Source organism: Triplophysa dalaica, chromosome 6, assembly GCF_015846415.1.
Source record: "Triplophysa dalaica isolate WHDGS20190420 chromosome 6, ASM1584641v1, whole genome shotgun sequence".
In the NCBI taxonomy this organism is placed as follows: domain Eukaryota; kingdom Metazoa; phylum Chordata; class Actinopteri; order Cypriniformes; family Nemacheilidae; genus Triplophysa; species Triplophysa dalaica.
In genome coordinates, this window is record NC_079547.1 from 18,562,928 (window position 1) to 18,582,524 (window position 19,597).

Genomic DNA, 19,597 nt, shown 5'->3' on the forward strand with positions numbered 1-19,597 from the left:
AGACCATCAAATGTACCTGGTATGTAAACACTCCATGATGCGATGTGTTAATAAATAACGTATTTTCTACATTCCCTACTACTCTTGCTAGAAACACCACATCAAATGAGGTGTTGCCCCCAGGTGGAATTATCTGTGAAAAAAGCAGATTACATCACAAAATTAACCAAAGCAATTTGTAACAGGTACAGGCAAAAATACAAAACCAAGAAACATTAACCCGAGAGTAAACTCTTCATGGTTCTCTAAAAGTTCATGGTTCCTGACCTCATGGCCGACCAGGTAACAGCCATTAGCCAGAGCGGATTGAAGCTGATTTATGCAGGTGTCAGGAACAGGTGGAATGGGTTTAATTTATAACCGCCTGGAGTGCGAGCACACAAGCTAAAAGCTTTAATAAGAAGTTTCAGCGAGGCCACCGGCCTGCTGTTTCACCGACGCTAATGGACATTGAACATTTATTATGTGTGAAGAGGGTCAAAGGAAATGGGTCCCTTCACTAGCGTGTTGATCAGATGAGCTTAGGCGTGAGCTAAGATGTTTATCTAAGGTCTTGTGAGGTAGTGTTTTGTGCCACACAGGAAGATGAAGTATTAACCACACATATCCAGCAGCTGGTCTACAAACTGCTTTTTGTCGCTAGGACAGGAAGTCACAAGAAGGCCTCTATGTGATAAATTTAGGTACATAGTGCAAACATGGTGCGGACGAAATAAAAATGAACTTACCCTATTCTGAAAAAAGGATGCATGAAAATGTGATGTTGTTGCTGATATTGATATTAAACTTATTTCTTCTGAACTTGGATTGTGTAAGTAAACTTTTTCCATTTTTGGCATTCCAACTGGCCTGTGGAGAAAGACAAAGCAAGATTAAGTAATGTTATAAATTGTTGACTAGTATTTGGTCTCTAAAAAGTCTATGCTTCCTGAAAGGACATTAAGACCCGTGTGAAGTTTGGTTTTAATTACGATTAATCACAATTAATAGCATCCAGAATAAAAGTTTGTGCGACCTTGTGTTTGTGTGCATATTCATTTTGTATTTATAAACACAAGCAGGATAGTCAACTGCGCGGGTCACTCGCGTCACTGATGTTTCCCGCAGCCGCAGCACGCACAATCCAGGTCGTATTTTACTGTAAATAAGTTTACACACAAACAACGTGAGCGCATTACTACGAGACGCTGTTTGATGCAACTTATTTCTTGAGCCCGAGGAATAATGATTTTATATATGAGACGTTTAAAACGAAACGGTGGATTACTTGGGACAGCGCTGGATCATTTCAAATCCGTTCACAGCAAGAACAAATGACAGGCTATTGCTGGTTGTGAACATGAGAAAAAGTGTCCTTAATACACAAAAAAAATCATCGTAAGGATGCGTTATGTATAAATAACACGAGCCCTTTTATTTTGCTTTAATGGGGAACACTGTTAACAATTAAATACATACTTTCTGACAAACACATTTCTGTTGGTTCAAAAGAATTCAGACTACAATCTCTCTATTTAGCACCAATCAATAACAAAGCTTCTCTTTAGACTCTGCCTCCTTTTCAATAAGCAGAAACTAAAAAAATTCAGTGAGGGAATACAGTGCTCCATGTAAAAAAGTTCATATTTATACTATAAACACTATATTTCAAATGCTAATAAATGATGAATTACATTCAACAAGTTTATCAGCAGGATATGCCAGGTAAAAAATACGGTGAGCTACTATTTAATCTGTGTTTTTACTGTCTACTGCTGTAGAGAGAGGCTGATTCGCTCAAAACTGTGTAATAACCACTTAAAGAGCAGGAGATATGATAAGGGTCTGTTTAATAATGAGGTGGGGTGGGGTGTGGGGAACAGAAAAAAATAGACAGAAAATAATGCAAAGATCATCAGAGTCTGTGTTATCTGGTGGAATGGCAGCAAAAAAGTCACACACCCAAACTGGGTGAGGACAAAACAGTGACAGTGCGTTTTAATTATGAACACACCCCTGTAATATACAGCCTCACGTGGACATATTGCTTTATTTATCATTAACCTACTCGGTAATTAAGTCAACACCCAATTAAAACAATCTGTTTTAATAATGCATTTTAATATAGTATTTAATATATTGCACTTATTACTTTATGCCAAACATATTTCACACTGGTTTTGTGTTTTGTAAGGTCATTCTTACATACATTCTTCTATACGTTGCATAAAAAGTGTCTGCTAAATGTCTAAATCTACATGTAACAGAATGTTATTGTATTTAAGGTTGAGCTGAAAAACATAATTTTACTACAAATAGCTATTTAATATACCATCAAGTAATATTTAGCAACATCCAGAGCCATTGAGAGAGAGTCGCGTCAACTCCGTTGACTCCAATGGAAAAGTTTTTTAACAGCAGTGGCAATTCATGGAGGCTCTCAATAGTTCCCCGAAGTTAATAGTTATGCATGGAGCTGGAACTAAACAGACCAACTGCTGTAAATTTGAACCCATTTAAAGACGAAAGCCATTTAAAGCTTTCCTATAGCTCAGTGTTAAGAGCATTGCGTTAACAACGCAAGGTTGTGGGTTCGACTCCAGTGGATTGCAGATACCCAAGTATAAATGTATAGGATAATGAAATGTAAGTCGCTTTGGAAAAAGCGTCTGTCAAATGCAAAAATGTAAATGTTAATTAATAAAAAAATGAAAGAAATAAAGCATTTAAAGAGAACACAGAACTCCCTTGAACTGTCTGAAGGCTCCATGAATCACGTGACTCTCCAGCGTTTTGGACTTCCGTTGGCAGAACTCTCTCGCACAATGGCTCTGGCAGCATCTAGCAGCGTGGTTGTGAATTGCAATCAATCGCTCACTCTCCCCTCGCTTTCGAAGCACTACAGAGGATGTCATAATGTCGTCACAATATTGAAAATGACGTAATTTTTTTCCGCATCTTTGCCGAATGAGATCACGTACTTACGAAATGCGTTCTGTGGAGAAATGCGTCTGTTTAGGAATACTATAGAAACAATATCCTGACATGGCTACAACAAGGGGACCTGCGTTGTATGTAGATAGAAATAGCTTATTCTAAGGTAAGGTCTTTATAATTCTCTGAAGACATGTATGTCTTAAATATACTTTATGTCACTGTATATTATATTGCATTTCTATCAACAGATCCTCTCAAAAATTGCACACTGGCCCTTTAATATAAATAAAAGGATTGATAACTCTAGTATAACTTAAGAAAAGTACATGAACAAAACTTTTGCGAAAGCGCACAGCTAAGGTTGCCAGATTTGCGTAACAAAACCAGTTCTATGGCTTTCAAAATGACACAAAAAGTAGCTCAAATGATCTCGCATAGCCCAAATATCAACATCTGACGAACAACATTATTCCTCTTTTAACACGCGGGAAATAAAACAACCTCTAGAACCGTTTAAAAACTTCCTGATCGTCCATATACTTTATACGAAGGGGGACCTGGCAACACTGCGCAAACTCTAACACCTCACTTCAAACTTCGTATTTGGATAGATGTATGATGTCAATATGGTTCGTATTTTCGCATTTGGAATGAAAACGAAATTGTCGAATAATACTATGTTCTCTCCTTGCGTTATGTCATGTTATAAAAAAACACACAATTGGCCAGCAGAACATACGGCACGCGTCCCCATTCCCTTACAGAAACGCAGGATTCTGAATGGATAAAAACAGGCTCTTGTGGCAAGTTTCGTGTTTTTTAATAATTGACGTTAACATAAGGTGTGTACGCAGCACTGCACTTCTCATGAGCACAAGGCATTTTTAAATCCGATTAAGAAAATACTCTAATTCAAGCGTAAATATAATTCAAGTATGCATATTTTTTCCTCCTGGTTGGATTGGTTTCGGTCTACACCACTTCTTTCAATCCAATCGCAATTTCTATCATATCGACCTCAATCGGATTGATCAAGGTGTTAACATGAAGGCTTTTCAGTCCGATTGAGTCATCAATCCGATTACAAGTTGATTATTTGGTTGCATGTAAACGTGGCTACTGAGTCATATGCTGTTGGGATAACATTACCTGCTGGCTTCACAGGGAGTCAGCTAATAAAAATAAAACTTGTATTGAGGCAAGCATGGGTGTTGGCCTCGATCTGAACATACTAAGTTTTATACAAGAGAAAGTGTGTATTACTTGTACTTTATTCAAATACACTAAAAACATGTTTTACAACATGCTAAAGAAAAAGAAAAATGACTAACTTAGAAAAAAACAAGAGATTACATGGGGCTGTTTTTAACAGTACATAGCTATATATGGGTCTGTGTTATTTGGAAATTACTCACACTAAACTATTTTTGGGCTTTACTCAATAGAAAAGCTGAGGCATTCTGACAAAGTGGCCCGTTTAGGAAACGAAATAAGATCCGTGTTTCAATCATCGGAGAGGTATGCAGATGTGTATATGCAACACTGCACGACAAATAGTATATGCACTACCTAGTTAACTGAGCTTATGACTTACTGTTCATGAAAGTCCAGCATTGGAGGCTCAAAGCGTATTGGTCTGCTGTTCCCCCTCTGGGAAGATGAACTGCGAGAGAAAGTGGACACAATGTAAATAATACGGACATGGAAAGAAAAACAACCTGATTGGCGGCCTTCTTCCAGTTGCCATAAAAACAAACATAAAACGGTCTGTGGAGAATCAAATCTCCATTTTCCCCTTAAGCAAAAGAAAAGATACACCCATATTCACACATACACGTAACAAATAGGCTTTGTCTGTCATGCTAGCATCAGGTTTATGCCAAACACTCAAACTTGCCAAACCTGCAGGTGAATCACACCTTCATTAAGCCAGCCAGTGACCTCAAAAACATCGGAACCAAAAATCTCACCAGATTCACAGCCACGGAAAAAATGTGTAATCTAACCTAAAACCCAGTTATGCAGATTCCTTTCTTCCTTGATGTCTTTAAAATAAATGTAGTCTACTCAAATTTCGTTCTATGTTTAGTCTGCATTATGATTCTTTAGATCCACCATGCTTGGGGCAGCAAAACGTTTCCTAAAGTTTTCTGTTCGTCATTTGCAGAGGAGATTTAACAGATCATTTTACTCAAACAGGTTGCACACACGCAGTCTTTTAACCTGTAACACTGCTTATCACCAAACAGGCAAGTTAAAAAAACGACTAATTTCAGACATTTAAGCCTACATCTTTAGATTAAACTTTTTTTAAGAATGAGCATTTAACGTTTTGAAATATCCTTAACATATTAAATACTAAAGTACTTAGGTTCCAGACATGAATGAAAAAGTACTTATCTAAAGAATCTAATGAACAAACTTTTAATTAGTAGATTATGCCACAGGCTATGATGAGGGATTTAACTAAACTAATAGACAGTTTTATCCTGACAGTGAACATTCTCTCTGGAGCAAGACATGCAGCATATTTTCAAATAATTAGGGACCACACTAGGTTTGCGCTGCAAATTGCCAACTGCAGGTTGTGCAAGTATAACACAAACAATTTAGCACTTATGTAGATTATTTTAGAGCCGTATTTAAATAAACAGTGTCAGCATAACATCAAGCTTCACATCGGCCATTATAGGCTAAATCAGCTAAAGATAAAATTGATAAAAATAAATACTTTTACATACATTTCACATATAATGTCCTACAAACCCTTTTCTTACGAAATTGTACTTCTTTTATAAAAATATTTTTAACATATTTTTTTTGGAAAACGTCAAATTACAGAAAGACTGCAAATTTACAAGAAAAACTGCGAAACCATGTAATTTAACAGCAAAAAGAAAATATTTTACGGAATATTTTTAGCGCCCCAGCTGCCAAAAATGTACGTATTTTACAGGATTTTTTACATTGAGAGAAGGTGCTTATCTCTAATCATTTGCATAAAATTAAGCTTGGAAAATGCCAATGCCTTATTATTTTCGATTAATGGCATCCTCTGGTATGATGCTTGTCCAACACATTCCCAACATATCATCTCTTAAACCATATAACATGCAGTGTAAAAAAGTTTATGTGTATAATTAAGTTAACTAAGGCTATTTTACTAAAGCCTGAAAATATTTTTAAAGCTTGTGTTTCTGGACAAAATAAAAGGAAAAACAACTACAGTAGAAGTGATAGCAGGCTAGTGTTCCTAACCTGAAGTTTTTTTCTCATTTTTTGCCAAACTAATGTTAGCTGAATTTTAAAAACATTTAGTTTTGGATGCCCATATGAAGAATATGGTGTTAAATTATGACATTTTAAAACCTACATCAATGAAAAATATAACAATAAAAATTAACGATGTTAATCACAATAAAAGGAGGAATCGGTGACAATAATCGTGCAGCCCTAGTCTCAAGAATGAATACGATGTCCTTTTTTTCATTGGTAATACAATTTTAAATATGCAGCGTCAAAACAGTTCAGCTTCTAAAAACTCACTTATCAATGTTTTGTACATAAAACTGTCTTTTGAGCGGTGAGCGGCAACCAGAAAAGTAAGATCAAAGAGATATTCTGTGTCATAGGCTTGAGGCTGGACTGACTGTTGTGGAGGCACAAACCACAGAAAGGAAGCTTTGAAAGTCCCTAATGTAGCTAAAATTATGTCAAAACACTTGCCAAGAGCAGTTCATGTGCAGTGTGTGACATCAGGACAAAAAGACACAAAATACTCTGATCAGATGCAATAAAACAGCATTATCAGAGGACACAAAGTTCAGTATTAGCTCTGAACACACACAAAGGACAAGTTGTCCATGTATCATCCAGCACCTAGAACAAACCTATCTAGTAATAACAAAATATGTTTGTACATTTTATACAATTTGTCTGACACTAACCATTTCTAATGCTTCAATGCCAGGAATACATTGGCATTCAGAGAAGTGGATGGTACAACAACAAAATGGTGTTATGTTACTTCCTCATTTTCTTGCATGTGCCACACTTAAGTGTGTAAACTAAGCTTTACACTGCACATGGGTGTGTCCCTCGCAAGCAAAAGCTAAAATGACGAAACCACGAAGTGCACAATTAGCCAATGAAATCCAGCCAGCTAGCATATACACCCGAGCAGGTTGGACAAGCCCCTGAGCTGGAAAGTTCTGATTGGCTGAGGAAATGAATAGGCCACCTGCCACAAAAAAGGTGATCTGCTAGATTAAATTTAAAACAAGTCTGCAGTGAAAACACAGAAGATTTACTGCCCTTTGATGTCATTTTTCTATCTCTGACTCAGATCTCATTTTAGAACCAGTTCCTTTGACAGTGTGTAACTTTAAAACAAACACTCATCAACTTACTATGAGAGGTGTTACCTGGAATTACACTTAATGACCTGAACCTTATTCCAAAGAGAAAAATCACTGTGAAAAAACTTTAAATACTATAGCAAAGACATACCATTCATTCATCCACTGATTGATTCATTCTCTTTGACCCTATAGAGGAAAATCGCCTCACCTGTGCCACAATTTACTCCATATGCCAATGACTGTCAAGAGACTGTATGATCCAAACTAGATTTATTTTTATTTTGTTTTTGTATTTTAGCTAATTTGTTTTTAGCTCAAGAACAAAAATATCTCATAGTTTAAGGGGAATATTATGTACCAAACAAACGTTTCTTGGCCACTCAAATGTAAACCACATGCTGGTTTTGGCCAAACGTGTACAAAATGATGAATGCAAAAAGCTTAGATGTACAAAAAGTGGAAAGCCTTACCTTTTTTGACGAAATGAGCTAAGATCAATATGAGACTCTGTCTGTAAGAAATAAAAGAAATTTGAGTCTCTAAATGTTTCAGTAGAGCCAAAAAAGCATTTTCCCCTCTAAATTACTAACTCCAGACATGTATGAGAGGTTCATATTGAAAGAAGGTTTTAGCCAAACATGTCCCGCCAATGTGTTTTGGCCTAACTCCTGAACAAAGTTCTCACTGTATGATTTAGGTTACTTTTTTTAAACATTAAGTATGTGTTCAACCGTCAAAGGACAGTCTCAAAGCAGTTCTCACTGTGGTTCACTTCTGCAGGGCAAAAAAAAGTTTGCTACCTAGCAACACAACTGAACAGATGGGGAGCATGGGTTGATCTATTTATAAACCTTAATATTTCATCAAAAGTCCAAACTCAAATGCAGACAAACACTGCCCTCACAGGTTACGCAACAGTCCATTCGTAGGACCTGACAATGTGCTTTTAAATACTCAGACATTTAATTTTATATGGTTTAGGACTTGAAATATGCATCTAACAACCCCTTGTTAGTTTACACTTGTTTGTTTTTTCTTGCATTCTACTCTTTATTTTGATGATTTACAGATTTTAAATCAAATAAAATAGACTGTATGAACAGTATTTTAAAAAGTACTACAAGGTCTAGGCGATGTGTTTAAAAAAAAAATATTGATAATCGACTTTAAAATCATTGCGATATCTGATAATATCAAGTGTGATTGACTTCTTGCAACGTTGAGCAGACGGTCGTACTGATCTCATACGCTGATGTCATACGCGATCACTTTGTGGATATGAATGAACATGAAAGTTCATCCTAAAGCCTACATTGCATGGTGATGTTATAACGCATATTTTCCATTATTATCGATTATCGTCTGGAATCTTACTGTTGTCATCGACATTGGGATATCTGAATACATCGGCGATATATAATAACACCGCTACATTGCCCAGCCATACTTCCTACAGCCCTACGTAATATAACTGCAGTAGCACTGTCTGACTATTGCTAAAAAATAAATTACTATTCTAAATCATTAAAATAACAAATTCAATGGTATGTGCATGCGCTAATTTGATCCGATTACTCTTCTATTGATAGATTTAAATTTCATAGCTTTTAACCTTAGGTGCAGTGTTGAAGGATTGAATAACATGTGCTTTCACATTTGCAGAGCACATTGTTATATATTATATTTTTGTGGTGCCGTCAATTATTTTATTTACGGTGGTTTAACACTTTTTGGGGCTGGACACTAATCTGTTGATGTTGTCGATGCAATGAGACTGCTTTTTGTAGGTGAAGTTATTTTAAAGCTAGATTATCTACCCTTTAAGGCCTTGTCACTAAAATCCAACCAACTAATGAAGGTCCTTTTTTATTATGGTCTCTTACTTTTTTTTAAAAAAAAATTATAGCAACTTAGCCCAGATGTTTGTCGAATGATCTATGGTCAATTTGCTATAACCAAACAAATGAGGTAAGTATTTCCTGCCAAATCTGCCCGATCCTTAAATATAAATCATTATTTTTAAGTTACCATAAGGACAGATTCTGTGCCACATGTTTAGATAAGTAATAGATGACTTTGAAAATGTTCTTTATAAATGTCTTATGATCTGAAAACCAAAACACCATATCCACACTGTGGTAGTCAGAAAAGGCTTACCTGCAAGAGGCCCCCTTCCCCAAAATGTAGTACCTCCAGGATGTTGTCGGATTGTATGAAAGCTGCAGAGAGAAGAAAATTCCCATGAGGTTTGGGTATCAGCAAACAATGCCATGCAAGCTGATGATTTGAGTTCTCTGTGTATGCAAGTGGCTCTCTGGGAGTGTATCAGATTTTGACAAAATTACCCATCAGACAACACAAAGGACTGACGAGACGGTGAATCATTTTCAGTAATTTTGTAATAACTCACTGACCGTGTTTCCAGTCATGATGAAGGAAAGCGCAGGGGCTACAGAAGCAAAGACTTTCAGGGAATATTTTGGAGGCCAAAATGGATATGGTCAAGCCAATCTGCATTCTTATCTTTGAGATGAGAAGCTTTCACAAGAGTTTTTAAGACGACAGACCATTTTATCAATAACGGTCTCCCATAAACCAGGTCAACCATCACTAATGATATTAACTGAAGACAGAGATAACAAAGATAAGACAACCAAGAAACAATGAACCATAAAACTGACACTTAAGCCTTTGAGCCGAAGCACAAATTAAGAAGGCGGCATGCTGCATTTACGGATCAACAGGTTGGTAAATGCTAAGGCAAGTCTTATCGAAGCTGCCAAGCTCTCAAATTCACCCTCATGTCAACCTACAAACTGTGCTATTATTAGTTCGCGAAACTCTAACTCTAGTGAAGTTCATAGTGATGGAGGCCAGTTACACTCATTAAGGGGACAGTTCACCCAAAAATTAAAATTCTGTCATCATTTAACCTCACCCTCAGATTGTTCCAAACCTGTATACATTTATTTGGTCTGCTAAACACAAAGAAAGATGTTTGAAAAAATGTTAGTTACCAAACTGATCTCATCCTCCATGGATTGCCATAATATGGGAAAATTAATCCAAATATCTTCCTTTGTGTTCAGCAGAACAAAGAAATTCATACAGGTTTGGAAACTGTATGTAAATTATGCCAGAATTTTCATCTTTGGGTGATCTATTCCAATGCCAGTATTCACTTTCAGATGTGAACAAAACATTGCTTTACATATTAAGGAACATTATATATTAAACTAAGGAAGTTTAGGACATGATTCGGCAATTCTGTGTACTGCATCATTTCTAGTTAAAGGATAGTGTTACATTTATCAAGATCTTATGTTTTGTTTTGAATCTAGCACTTTCCTTGGGCCTTTACACTGAATATGCTTGCAGATTCGTAGCATAGATTCAAAGTCTAAGATTTCAGGTCTAAATCAAATAAAACAAAGTGTTCTCTATGCAAGGCCTGTTCGAGCCATGTGGTTTGTCACAAATTTATCAAGATGTTACACATTGTTGAAAAAGGAATTAAGATATCGGTTTTGGATCTTCAACATGAGTCTGACAGGTCGATGAGTGACACATCTTTACACATCTGAGATCTGTTATCACACTTACACATAAATGCTCTTTAAAAAAGCCACAGAGAGCCAGGAAGAGGATTTATTTTACATAACGTACAAAACCACCTCTAATGCTCACAAGTGAGCTCTCCAAAAACACCAGTCCAAGATTTGAGCAACAGGTCAACAATTACACTTCAAAAGTTTGTATAGTTAAAATCAATGCCCCATTTCTTCAGCTAATGCTTTGTCAAACATGCCAACAATATCTAACCATTCAAAGGGATACCAAAAAACATGTCCAGCTAAGGCATATGTTTCTTTCAACAATGGTGGTGTACGCACTGCAAACTTTACATAAACAGAGAACAAACAGGAATAGACAATGACGGACGTTGTATTGTGAAGAATGCGTGTCAGAGCCTTCCCTAATGGTCACTGTCTTTTGTAGAATGTCAGTGGGAGGGAGCCAGGTGTTGCTGAATGGGCAAAAATAACACAAAACTCTTGCACATGCATATATACACCTTTAATGAATTCCTTGTAGCCACACACAGAGAGACACGACGCATGGGCATGTGTGGCGCTGGCCATTTCAGGATACAATTTCTACAGCACTGGAAAGAAACTGAAGGCAGCAGATCAATCACAGAACCATTTGCAGGTTTAAACTTTTAGGGGTGGTTTACCGGACAGGGATTAAGACTACACTGTAAAAATAATTTTGTGTCATGGTAGATTTCATCAAATTAATTGAGTAAACTTTTCTTAATACATTTGTGTTCTTGTTATTTTAAAACAAAATTTAAGTTAAAATTATAGGAAAAAATCTTGGAATTCTAAATGAACAAATTATTGAGTAAACTCAACTTAACATTATCATGTTCAACCCACTTAAACTTGTATAAAGGATCTTCACTTACTTATTTTGTGGTGGGACTGCAAGAATCCTTTTATTTAATTTCACTAACTGAGCAGTGAATTTAGAGGTCCCAGCATGCTTTGCATGCGACAGCAATAGGAGAGTAATTTTTGTGAAAAAGTTATATTTTATGTGCTTTACAATAAAATGAAAGACTTGATAGTGTTTATCGTTCAGTTGTCTTTAAGATTTAGACAAGATTCTGTTTGTAGTTTTGAGTTTTGGGGTTACCATCGTTCAGAAGAGTGGTGCTTGTGCTCGGGTTTTGGAAGAGCAAATGATGTGTGCTCATGCCAGTACTAAGACAACTCTCAGCTAACTCCAATGCTAAAATTAGTATTTCTTCTTAATTTTTTAAAAGTTCTTAATTTCTTCAAGTGACGTGTTTTAATAATTTAGGTAATTTTACTTGATTTATCCATGGAATATCACGTTTAAAATAACTTTTAAAGTAATATTTTGTTTAATATTCTAATCATAATTTTTTTAAGTAAATATGCGTGTCATTTTTTACAGTGTAGTTGTATGCTTAAATAAATGTTAGAGCTGTCCAAACTAAAAACAACTTGCACTGACGTATCTTCAAATACATCCATGCGATTGTGTTGTCTCAAAATGCACACAAGTAATGTTTTTTTGTAAGGCATGAATTTACAAAACTACTTAAATGTCATAATTTAACTTGGGGTCTGGTCCTGCTTTAAGATAATCCTGTCTGGGATACTGCCCCCTTCATGCTCAACTGAAGATCATAACACATCACTAAATGAGGTCCAGGGCTTGAAAGCTAGAACATTATGTGCTCTTACAGGATCTCTCCGTCAACCATTCCCTTCTCTCTGGCATCTTTTGAGCAGATAAGACAAGGTCTTGAAGAAGATCCCAAAATGAAAAATGTTTAACCTTTCTGCGCTGACCTCTCCTCCCAAATCCTGTAACTTTAACTGCTATAAACAGTTTTGTGCTTAAACATCCAAACACTGAACATTTGTCATAAATTTAAACATGACATCAGAAAACATCAGAGTTGTGAGTAGTTTATACCTCTTTGTAGGGAGTGACGAGACACTTATCTCACGAGACGAGATGAGACACGAGATTGGGTCCACGAGAACGAGACGAGATTTTTAGACTTCTTTAAAGAAATCCTCAATGATGAAATATATAGGGGAAAAATTGTCTTTTATTCGCCTTAACACAGAATGCAAAAAAAGAATGCATTATAAAATCAACTTTTACATTATGAAACACATTAAACTTCTATTTTAATGATTTATATTATGCAGTAATAAACAATATGTAAACGCAGCAAAATTTTTGTCACAAACTGAAAAGACAGGCAGTAATTGCACAAATTGTATGCTTTGTTTTCGTAAAAGGCAAAGCTTTAGGTAAAGAGCTGTGGTAGTTTTCTTTATTATTCTTTTGCATAGTGCTCGTGTTAGAAAAGGTAGCGATCATATCACACTGTCAATCCTCCTTCCTCCACTGTCTGAACCCTGATAGCCTTCCGCCTTTATGTTTCATGCTAACATTCCACATATGTAAGAGACATCTGATCTGTTTTTGAAGAGGTTTGCCTGTGAATGTATTTAAGATAATGTTATGTGAACTTGCAATTGCTATACTGTACTTGTGGTACAGTCAGCTCAGCTGCTGTTTAGATGCTGCGCTCTCCCAAAACGCTGCACGAACCGCAGTAAACTAGTGATAATGTGTGAGGCGCTGCAAATGCGAGACGCGCACCTACGTTGAAACTATGGATACAGGATAAATTATCTGCCATATCGGTATTGGCCGATAAATGGGCATTTTTAATGTTATCGATATCTGCAGATAATAAAATTGAGACCGATTTATATTACAGCCGATAAATCATGAAACATTCGTTCTTGTTAAACTTCTTCAGCTGTACGCTGCTCACAGTTAAAATACGGTACAGTACAGCATCTTTCTGTTGTGATCATTCACTTACTGCTATTATCAAAACAGACTGGCCGGGTCAGTCACTGCATCTCACAATTTTAGAGAGCCTATGCGACTGAAATGGTCACAATTTCGAACCCAGAACTCCATTAGGCAAATTGCATAAGGAAATTGTGTTAATCAGATCTTGAAAGATCTCGTGTCACACCCCTACTTGTTTATTTTCCTTACTTGTCCATACAGTGTTTTTTTTGTCAGCGTACCACAGCTGTAATAAATAAATATTTATGTAATAAATAAAGAATAAGTAAAAGATCAACTCTTTAATGTTTACACTGTTGCGGAAAAAACAAGAAACCTTTACAAATTATCGATAAATCAGCAATTCTGTATTGTGGCCATTCCACTCCAGTGTCTGTTGAATTTTAACAAAATCAAACCTTAGAAGTGACTAAGTCATACTACAGCAATGTGAAATACTGACAGCTTGACAAGACACATGAAAACTCTGATAGAAATCGAGGTTGTCACATAAAAAATAATTACTTTGTTATTAATACAACTTCGCTTTTACAACAGGGAATAACAAAATTCTTTAGAGACACTTATATGTTTGTTGTGCTAACCTCCTAAAAGCATACACATACATACAAGGCCAGCCACAGCTAGAGTTTTACTGATACACTAAGAGATTATATCAGTGATAGTTGGACAATTATTTTTTTTGCTGTTTTGAGAAAATGAGACTAAAACATCTCTGCTTGACTTAAAAGGGGCCAGAAAAACACTTTATGGGTGTGTTCACAGAGTCCATTCAGTCAATAACCGAGTTATCACAGTAAATGAAATAGTGGTGCATTCATTTCCAGGGAAGAGTGAGAATACTTAACTCCCACATACTTCCGAAGAGAACCTACCCATCTGTTCAAGGCTCTGTGTGGTCTCTTTGTAACTATTAAGCCCATTTAGGAATTCCAATAAAAGAGGTGCAAAATAGGTCTATTAATTAGTCATTTGGACCATAAGTGTACTTCAATAACAACAAAACGAGAATTAACATTACATATATACAAAATTTAACACATCTAAAATATTAGATTTGCAAGGTTTGAATGCTAATTTTTGGGGCAATTGATATCTTTATCAACCAAAATGAAAAAAATAGATCATTCCCGTTTTGGCTTTATTCAGCAGTTCTTTGTGTATTTAATGACTGCATGTAAAGTGCCTGTTGTATTTCAACAGATCCTAAAATTTGAACTGATCCTACAATAAACAAACACATTAGTACAGTGTTGTTTAGACATGAATATGAACTTGTTTTCTTTGCAGTATTAAAGCATCTTTTTTGTTATTTTGATCAGTTTGTTCCATTTGAATTTCCTTCATTTGGAATACTTTCTTTTGGAATTTGGAAGAATTGATGTCATTAGTTCACAGAATGAAACAAAAACGATTGTTATACTTAAACTTGCACCTAGAAAAAGTATATCATGAAAAAAAATACAAAATATGCCGTTCTCTCTTTATTTCTTGCTGAAAGTGTCACCAAGGGGCCAGACTTCATCTAATCTCTAAAAGCACCTTTGGATTGCTACATTGCCCTAACAAAATAGGCCAAGTAATCCAGGGATTATGGAGAAAAGAAACATGTGATGGGTGAAGATCACACACCTTCACTGATCAACGGTGCTTCAGTACTAGTCCAACTTTGGTAACCCGGACAATTTAAATCACCTAGTCGCAGTTTACATTTACATGTACAATTTTTACATTCATGTATTTGGCAGGCCTTCTATCCAAAGCATTTAAATTACATTGAGCCATTTACTAGTCTATTTGCAGTGTTGGGAGTAACAGATTACAAAAGTAGCGATATTACAGTAATATATTTGTTTTTGCTGTAAAAGTAATATATCGCATTACTAATAAAATGTTGGTAATATTACACTTGTTACAATCTTGATAACGCACATAACAAAACGCATTTTACCCGAAATGTATTTATATTTTATTTACCAACACCTGTCCGGACATTCCATCACCAGATAAAAAAACTGTGATTAAAATGCTATGTCTATTTCCTGTTGCTGGTATCAGATGGTTGAGATGACTGCAACAGGTTCTACAAAAGGTGAGAAACGAAAGGAAAATAAGGAGGTTGGTTTTTACCATGTCATTAGGCTATATGTTGCATGATAGTTGGCTTAACTCTACCATAACTAACCAGACCTGGATCTTTGGATCTTCTTTTGCCATTCTCACAGCGATTGCTACTTAGATAATGCTCAAATAATACCCAAAAACACACTAAAAAAAGGATTTTAATTAAAGCTTTTTTTTATAAAAGTGTTTTAATGGAAACCATCAAAATGGCTGTGATGGTTTCTATTGCTGTTTTCAGCAGGGTAGTTATACTTATGTTTTTTTTATTACGGATGTGTACGAATGTTCGAATATTCGATCAGCATTAATTTTTCGATAAAATAAAATATAAAAAAATCTAGGCCCATGTGTTCCTAAATCTTTGTTCACACAGATCACAAGCTAGTTTAAATATTTTAAGTTTACACACCGGCCTACCCAGATCGCGTGTTATGCTCGGCTTGCATCACCATATTAAAATGTTTTATAAACTGGTGAGCCACAGAATTTTTTTACATTACTTACATTAGGTATAAAATACCAACATAATATTAAATGATTAACAGAAATTAATTTCAACAACTTCAACAACTTCAACAACTTGAAAATGTATATTTCATTGCAACTAATGTTAATGAATTATGCATTACCATAAGACGGATACCTTTTTCCTTCTCTAAAAGCCTGTATTTTCCTCCTGAGAAGTTAAATTAGTCGTCGCCTTCGAGTTACCGGCCTGTTAACCGGAACTTTGAGGAACTTGAGTATCATAGTAAAATAGGCCTAGGTTTATATGCATAGTTTCTTTTTATCAGGAACTAGTAAAACAAAATAAACAAGATAACCATGTATCACAGACTGTTAATATACATTAAGTTTTGTTCTGTTTTGATTTCGCTCCACGCAGGTTTAAAGCAGTTTTTATGTTTTTCTATTTATTTATTTTATTCTTTTAACCTACATACAGCATGTAATATTAGTGCGATTTCAATATTAGAACATTTAAAGATAATTGTAAGCATGATGTGTGACTAAATTAAAACATCTTTATTAACTGAATTTAAATATTCTAATATTAGTTTTTTTAAGAGCTCAAATGTTCGAATAGGAAATTATTGAAAAACGCCCATCACTAATTATGATAAAAGTCAATTAAAAGTAGTATAATAAGGATGCAGCGATTACCAAATTTGACTATTAACAGCCCTTAAAAACGTCACGGTTAATTAATCGCAAGGTTAAGTTACACCGTGTGTTTGTTTATGTTGCACGGAACGAAACTGTTGCAACTTGCACAAAAAGTAAACAAAGTTACGGATTGACTGTATTTGACTATATGAAATTTCTGAGTTAGGCTAATAGTTTTATGGTATAAGAACCTTAGTATTAAGGTTACATGGGTAGAAAACAAACTAATAACTAGACAGTAATTTTATTTATTTATAATTTTTTGGTGGCAGGACAAATAATAGTTTTGGCAGGCCCTGTTATACTGTAATGTAGAAATTAATGAATGCATAATAATCGTGTTAACGTGAAAATTCCTCAGACTATAACCTTACCAACAAAATCTATAATCTTTGCATCCCTAAGTGTAATGCGTTACAATTCTGAGACCGTAATAAAAGAAATAACTTTTAAAGTTTTGGAAGTAACTTGTCCAACACTGTTTATTTGTGACACTTACAATATACATCCTTATTACAAGGTCTGCACATCCTTATTTTTGTGATCAGTATTGACAACTAGAGAAACACAAATATCTTTGGCCACTGAAATGGACAATAATCGTGCCTGCTTATTAACCTCCACACGTGTGTGTAATATAGCAAGGAGCTAAAGGAACTAATATTCTTCAGCTACTGGTACCTTCAAAAAACATATAAGACACTTTTATAAAGAATTATTAATTATTCGTCCTGTGACATTATGGTACATCAAGCACATGTAGTGAATAAAATGTGCTTATATGATGCCATTTAAAAAGTCTTCTTTACATCATGTGAAGTGTTAAAAATGTTATCTCCATTGTGTCTCAACCGACTTGCCTGAACTTCTCAAAACAGCTTAAAAAAAAATTGGATCACTCAAAAGTCATAATTCATATGCAACATGTATCTCTCGTCTAGATTAGTGCGCAAACAGCAAATCTAGTGACTTCCAAAACAACTGTATTTAACTTTGCTTATGTTAGTTGAATGAAAACATTGCATGAACTTGCAGTATGCAGTGACCTCCTCCTAACTCTTAGTTGACATGTCACTGACAGGCCGGGCCTTAGAAACCAAAACTCGCATTAACGCTTCACTTTCAATCTTAACGACATATTCCCACAGATAGCAACATATAAATAAGATATTCTAATGTATATAACACGTGTGACTTGTTTATGTAGTACACGTTCCATACCAAACCCGCATTTAGCAGCTAAAACAACCAACTGGCGTCCGCTAGTCACTATTGGACAGTAAACATATTTATTAAATGTCTTATTATAATTTATTATAAAAACGAAAACCTGTCCTGGGCGAGAAGCATAGACCCCTTGTTTTGTTTTGTTACTGAGAGTGACAGTAACTTCAGACAGGTTTGATGTACTAGCTGGTGTAATATGACTAAGCTTGTTAGCTTTAAAACCCAACATAAACTAATGTCTCTAAACCCTGTCATATAGCCGCTGTTACAAAAATATATATATTTCCTCACTTGATGCTCGTATACACTAGACAGACTATTGAATCCAATATTGTGTATAATGCATGGCAAAGTATTCATTTGGTCTTCTGACACGCAAAGGCTCGATGCTAGCAGTGATTAGCTTGCAGTGAAGCCGCGGTTCATATCCAAGCCGTAAACACTGACGCAAAACAGTCCTTTCTCGCACATAACACGCCTGGTTTCTTACCTTGTTTGTTCGCCTGTGCCATGTGAATAAATGCAATAAATAAAAGTCGCAGAATTCCGACACATGGTGATTTTGTTCGGGCTGGATGTGGGGAACTCTGTCTTGTGTCCTTGCTCGCCATCCTGCTACTGCTGTTTCACTCTCTGTACGAACGCGCGCGCCCTGTGCGCGTTCATATAAACAGCACCAAGGAGCCACGAAGAGTGACACACGGCGGATGTGAAAGAAACAACTGCTGGATTTCAACCTTTTTGACTTAAAGCCCACCCATTGTCCTTGTTCATATGTAAAGTCCTCCCGTCCCTCGTTGACAATTTCTACCCAATTAAAATATTCTGGAAGTAACTCATCATATGTTTCGTATTCTAGAAGGATGCATATCTGTTTTTAAATCAACCAAACATACATTTTTTGATTTAGCCTGTTTTAAGGAAAAATTCTCTATAGCTTTGCCTTAATTTAAATACATTTTGGTCTTTTAATTTTGAGGCCTCCTGAGAAGTTTGTTAAGGCCTCCAGTGGCCCTGGTTTCCTCGTGTTTTTTTGTTTTTACAACTTTTCTGTTGCCAGTTTGTCTAAATATCACCACTGTGTTCACATTTCCAAGGTGCATGATATGTGAGCTCTACATTCACTGAGAACATACAAATCAGTTTTAAGGTGTATTAAAGTAAGTATTTAAGATATCTGGTTAGGTATTTTATAGTGTCATTATAATTCAGTTAATACATGGAGGTGAACTGTATGCAACCCATTTTTGGTATCATGATGAGATGATAAGTCAAAGAAACTTTTTCTTTCTCAGTTCATGACTTTATTATGCTTCTTCTATTAAAATTTGTATTAATATTTTCATGCCTCAGCTCTTTCTATT

General features: G+C 35.6%; 1 protein-coding gene across 2 annotated transcripts in view; it reads right to left on the reverse strand.

Moving 5' to 3' along the window:
• tmem131 (transmembrane protein 131) overlaps positions 1 to 18,857 on the reverse strand; it is a 31,970-nt gene extending 13,113 nt beyond the window's left edge. For both annotated transcript variants that reach the window (XM_056750430.1, XM_056750429.1), the window contains exons 1-6: positions 18,724 to 18,857; positions 9,435 to 9,496; positions 7,748 to 7,788; positions 4,511 to 4,579; positions 729 to 849; positions 17 to 133 (exon numbers count right to left, since the gene is read on the reverse strand). In XM_056750430.1, the coding sequence (XP_056606408.1) occupies positions 17 to 133; positions 729 to 849; positions 4,511 to 4,579; positions 7,748 to 7,788; positions 9,435 to 9,496; positions 18,724 to 18,844 (531 nt within the window). In that variant the 5' untranslated portion in view covers positions 18,845 to 18,857. The remainder of the gene's footprint in view (positions 1 to 16; positions 134 to 728; positions 850 to 4,510; positions 4,580 to 7,747; positions 7,789 to 9,434; positions 9,497 to 18,723) is intronic.
• Positions 18,858 to 19,597: the final 740 nt, after the last annotated feature.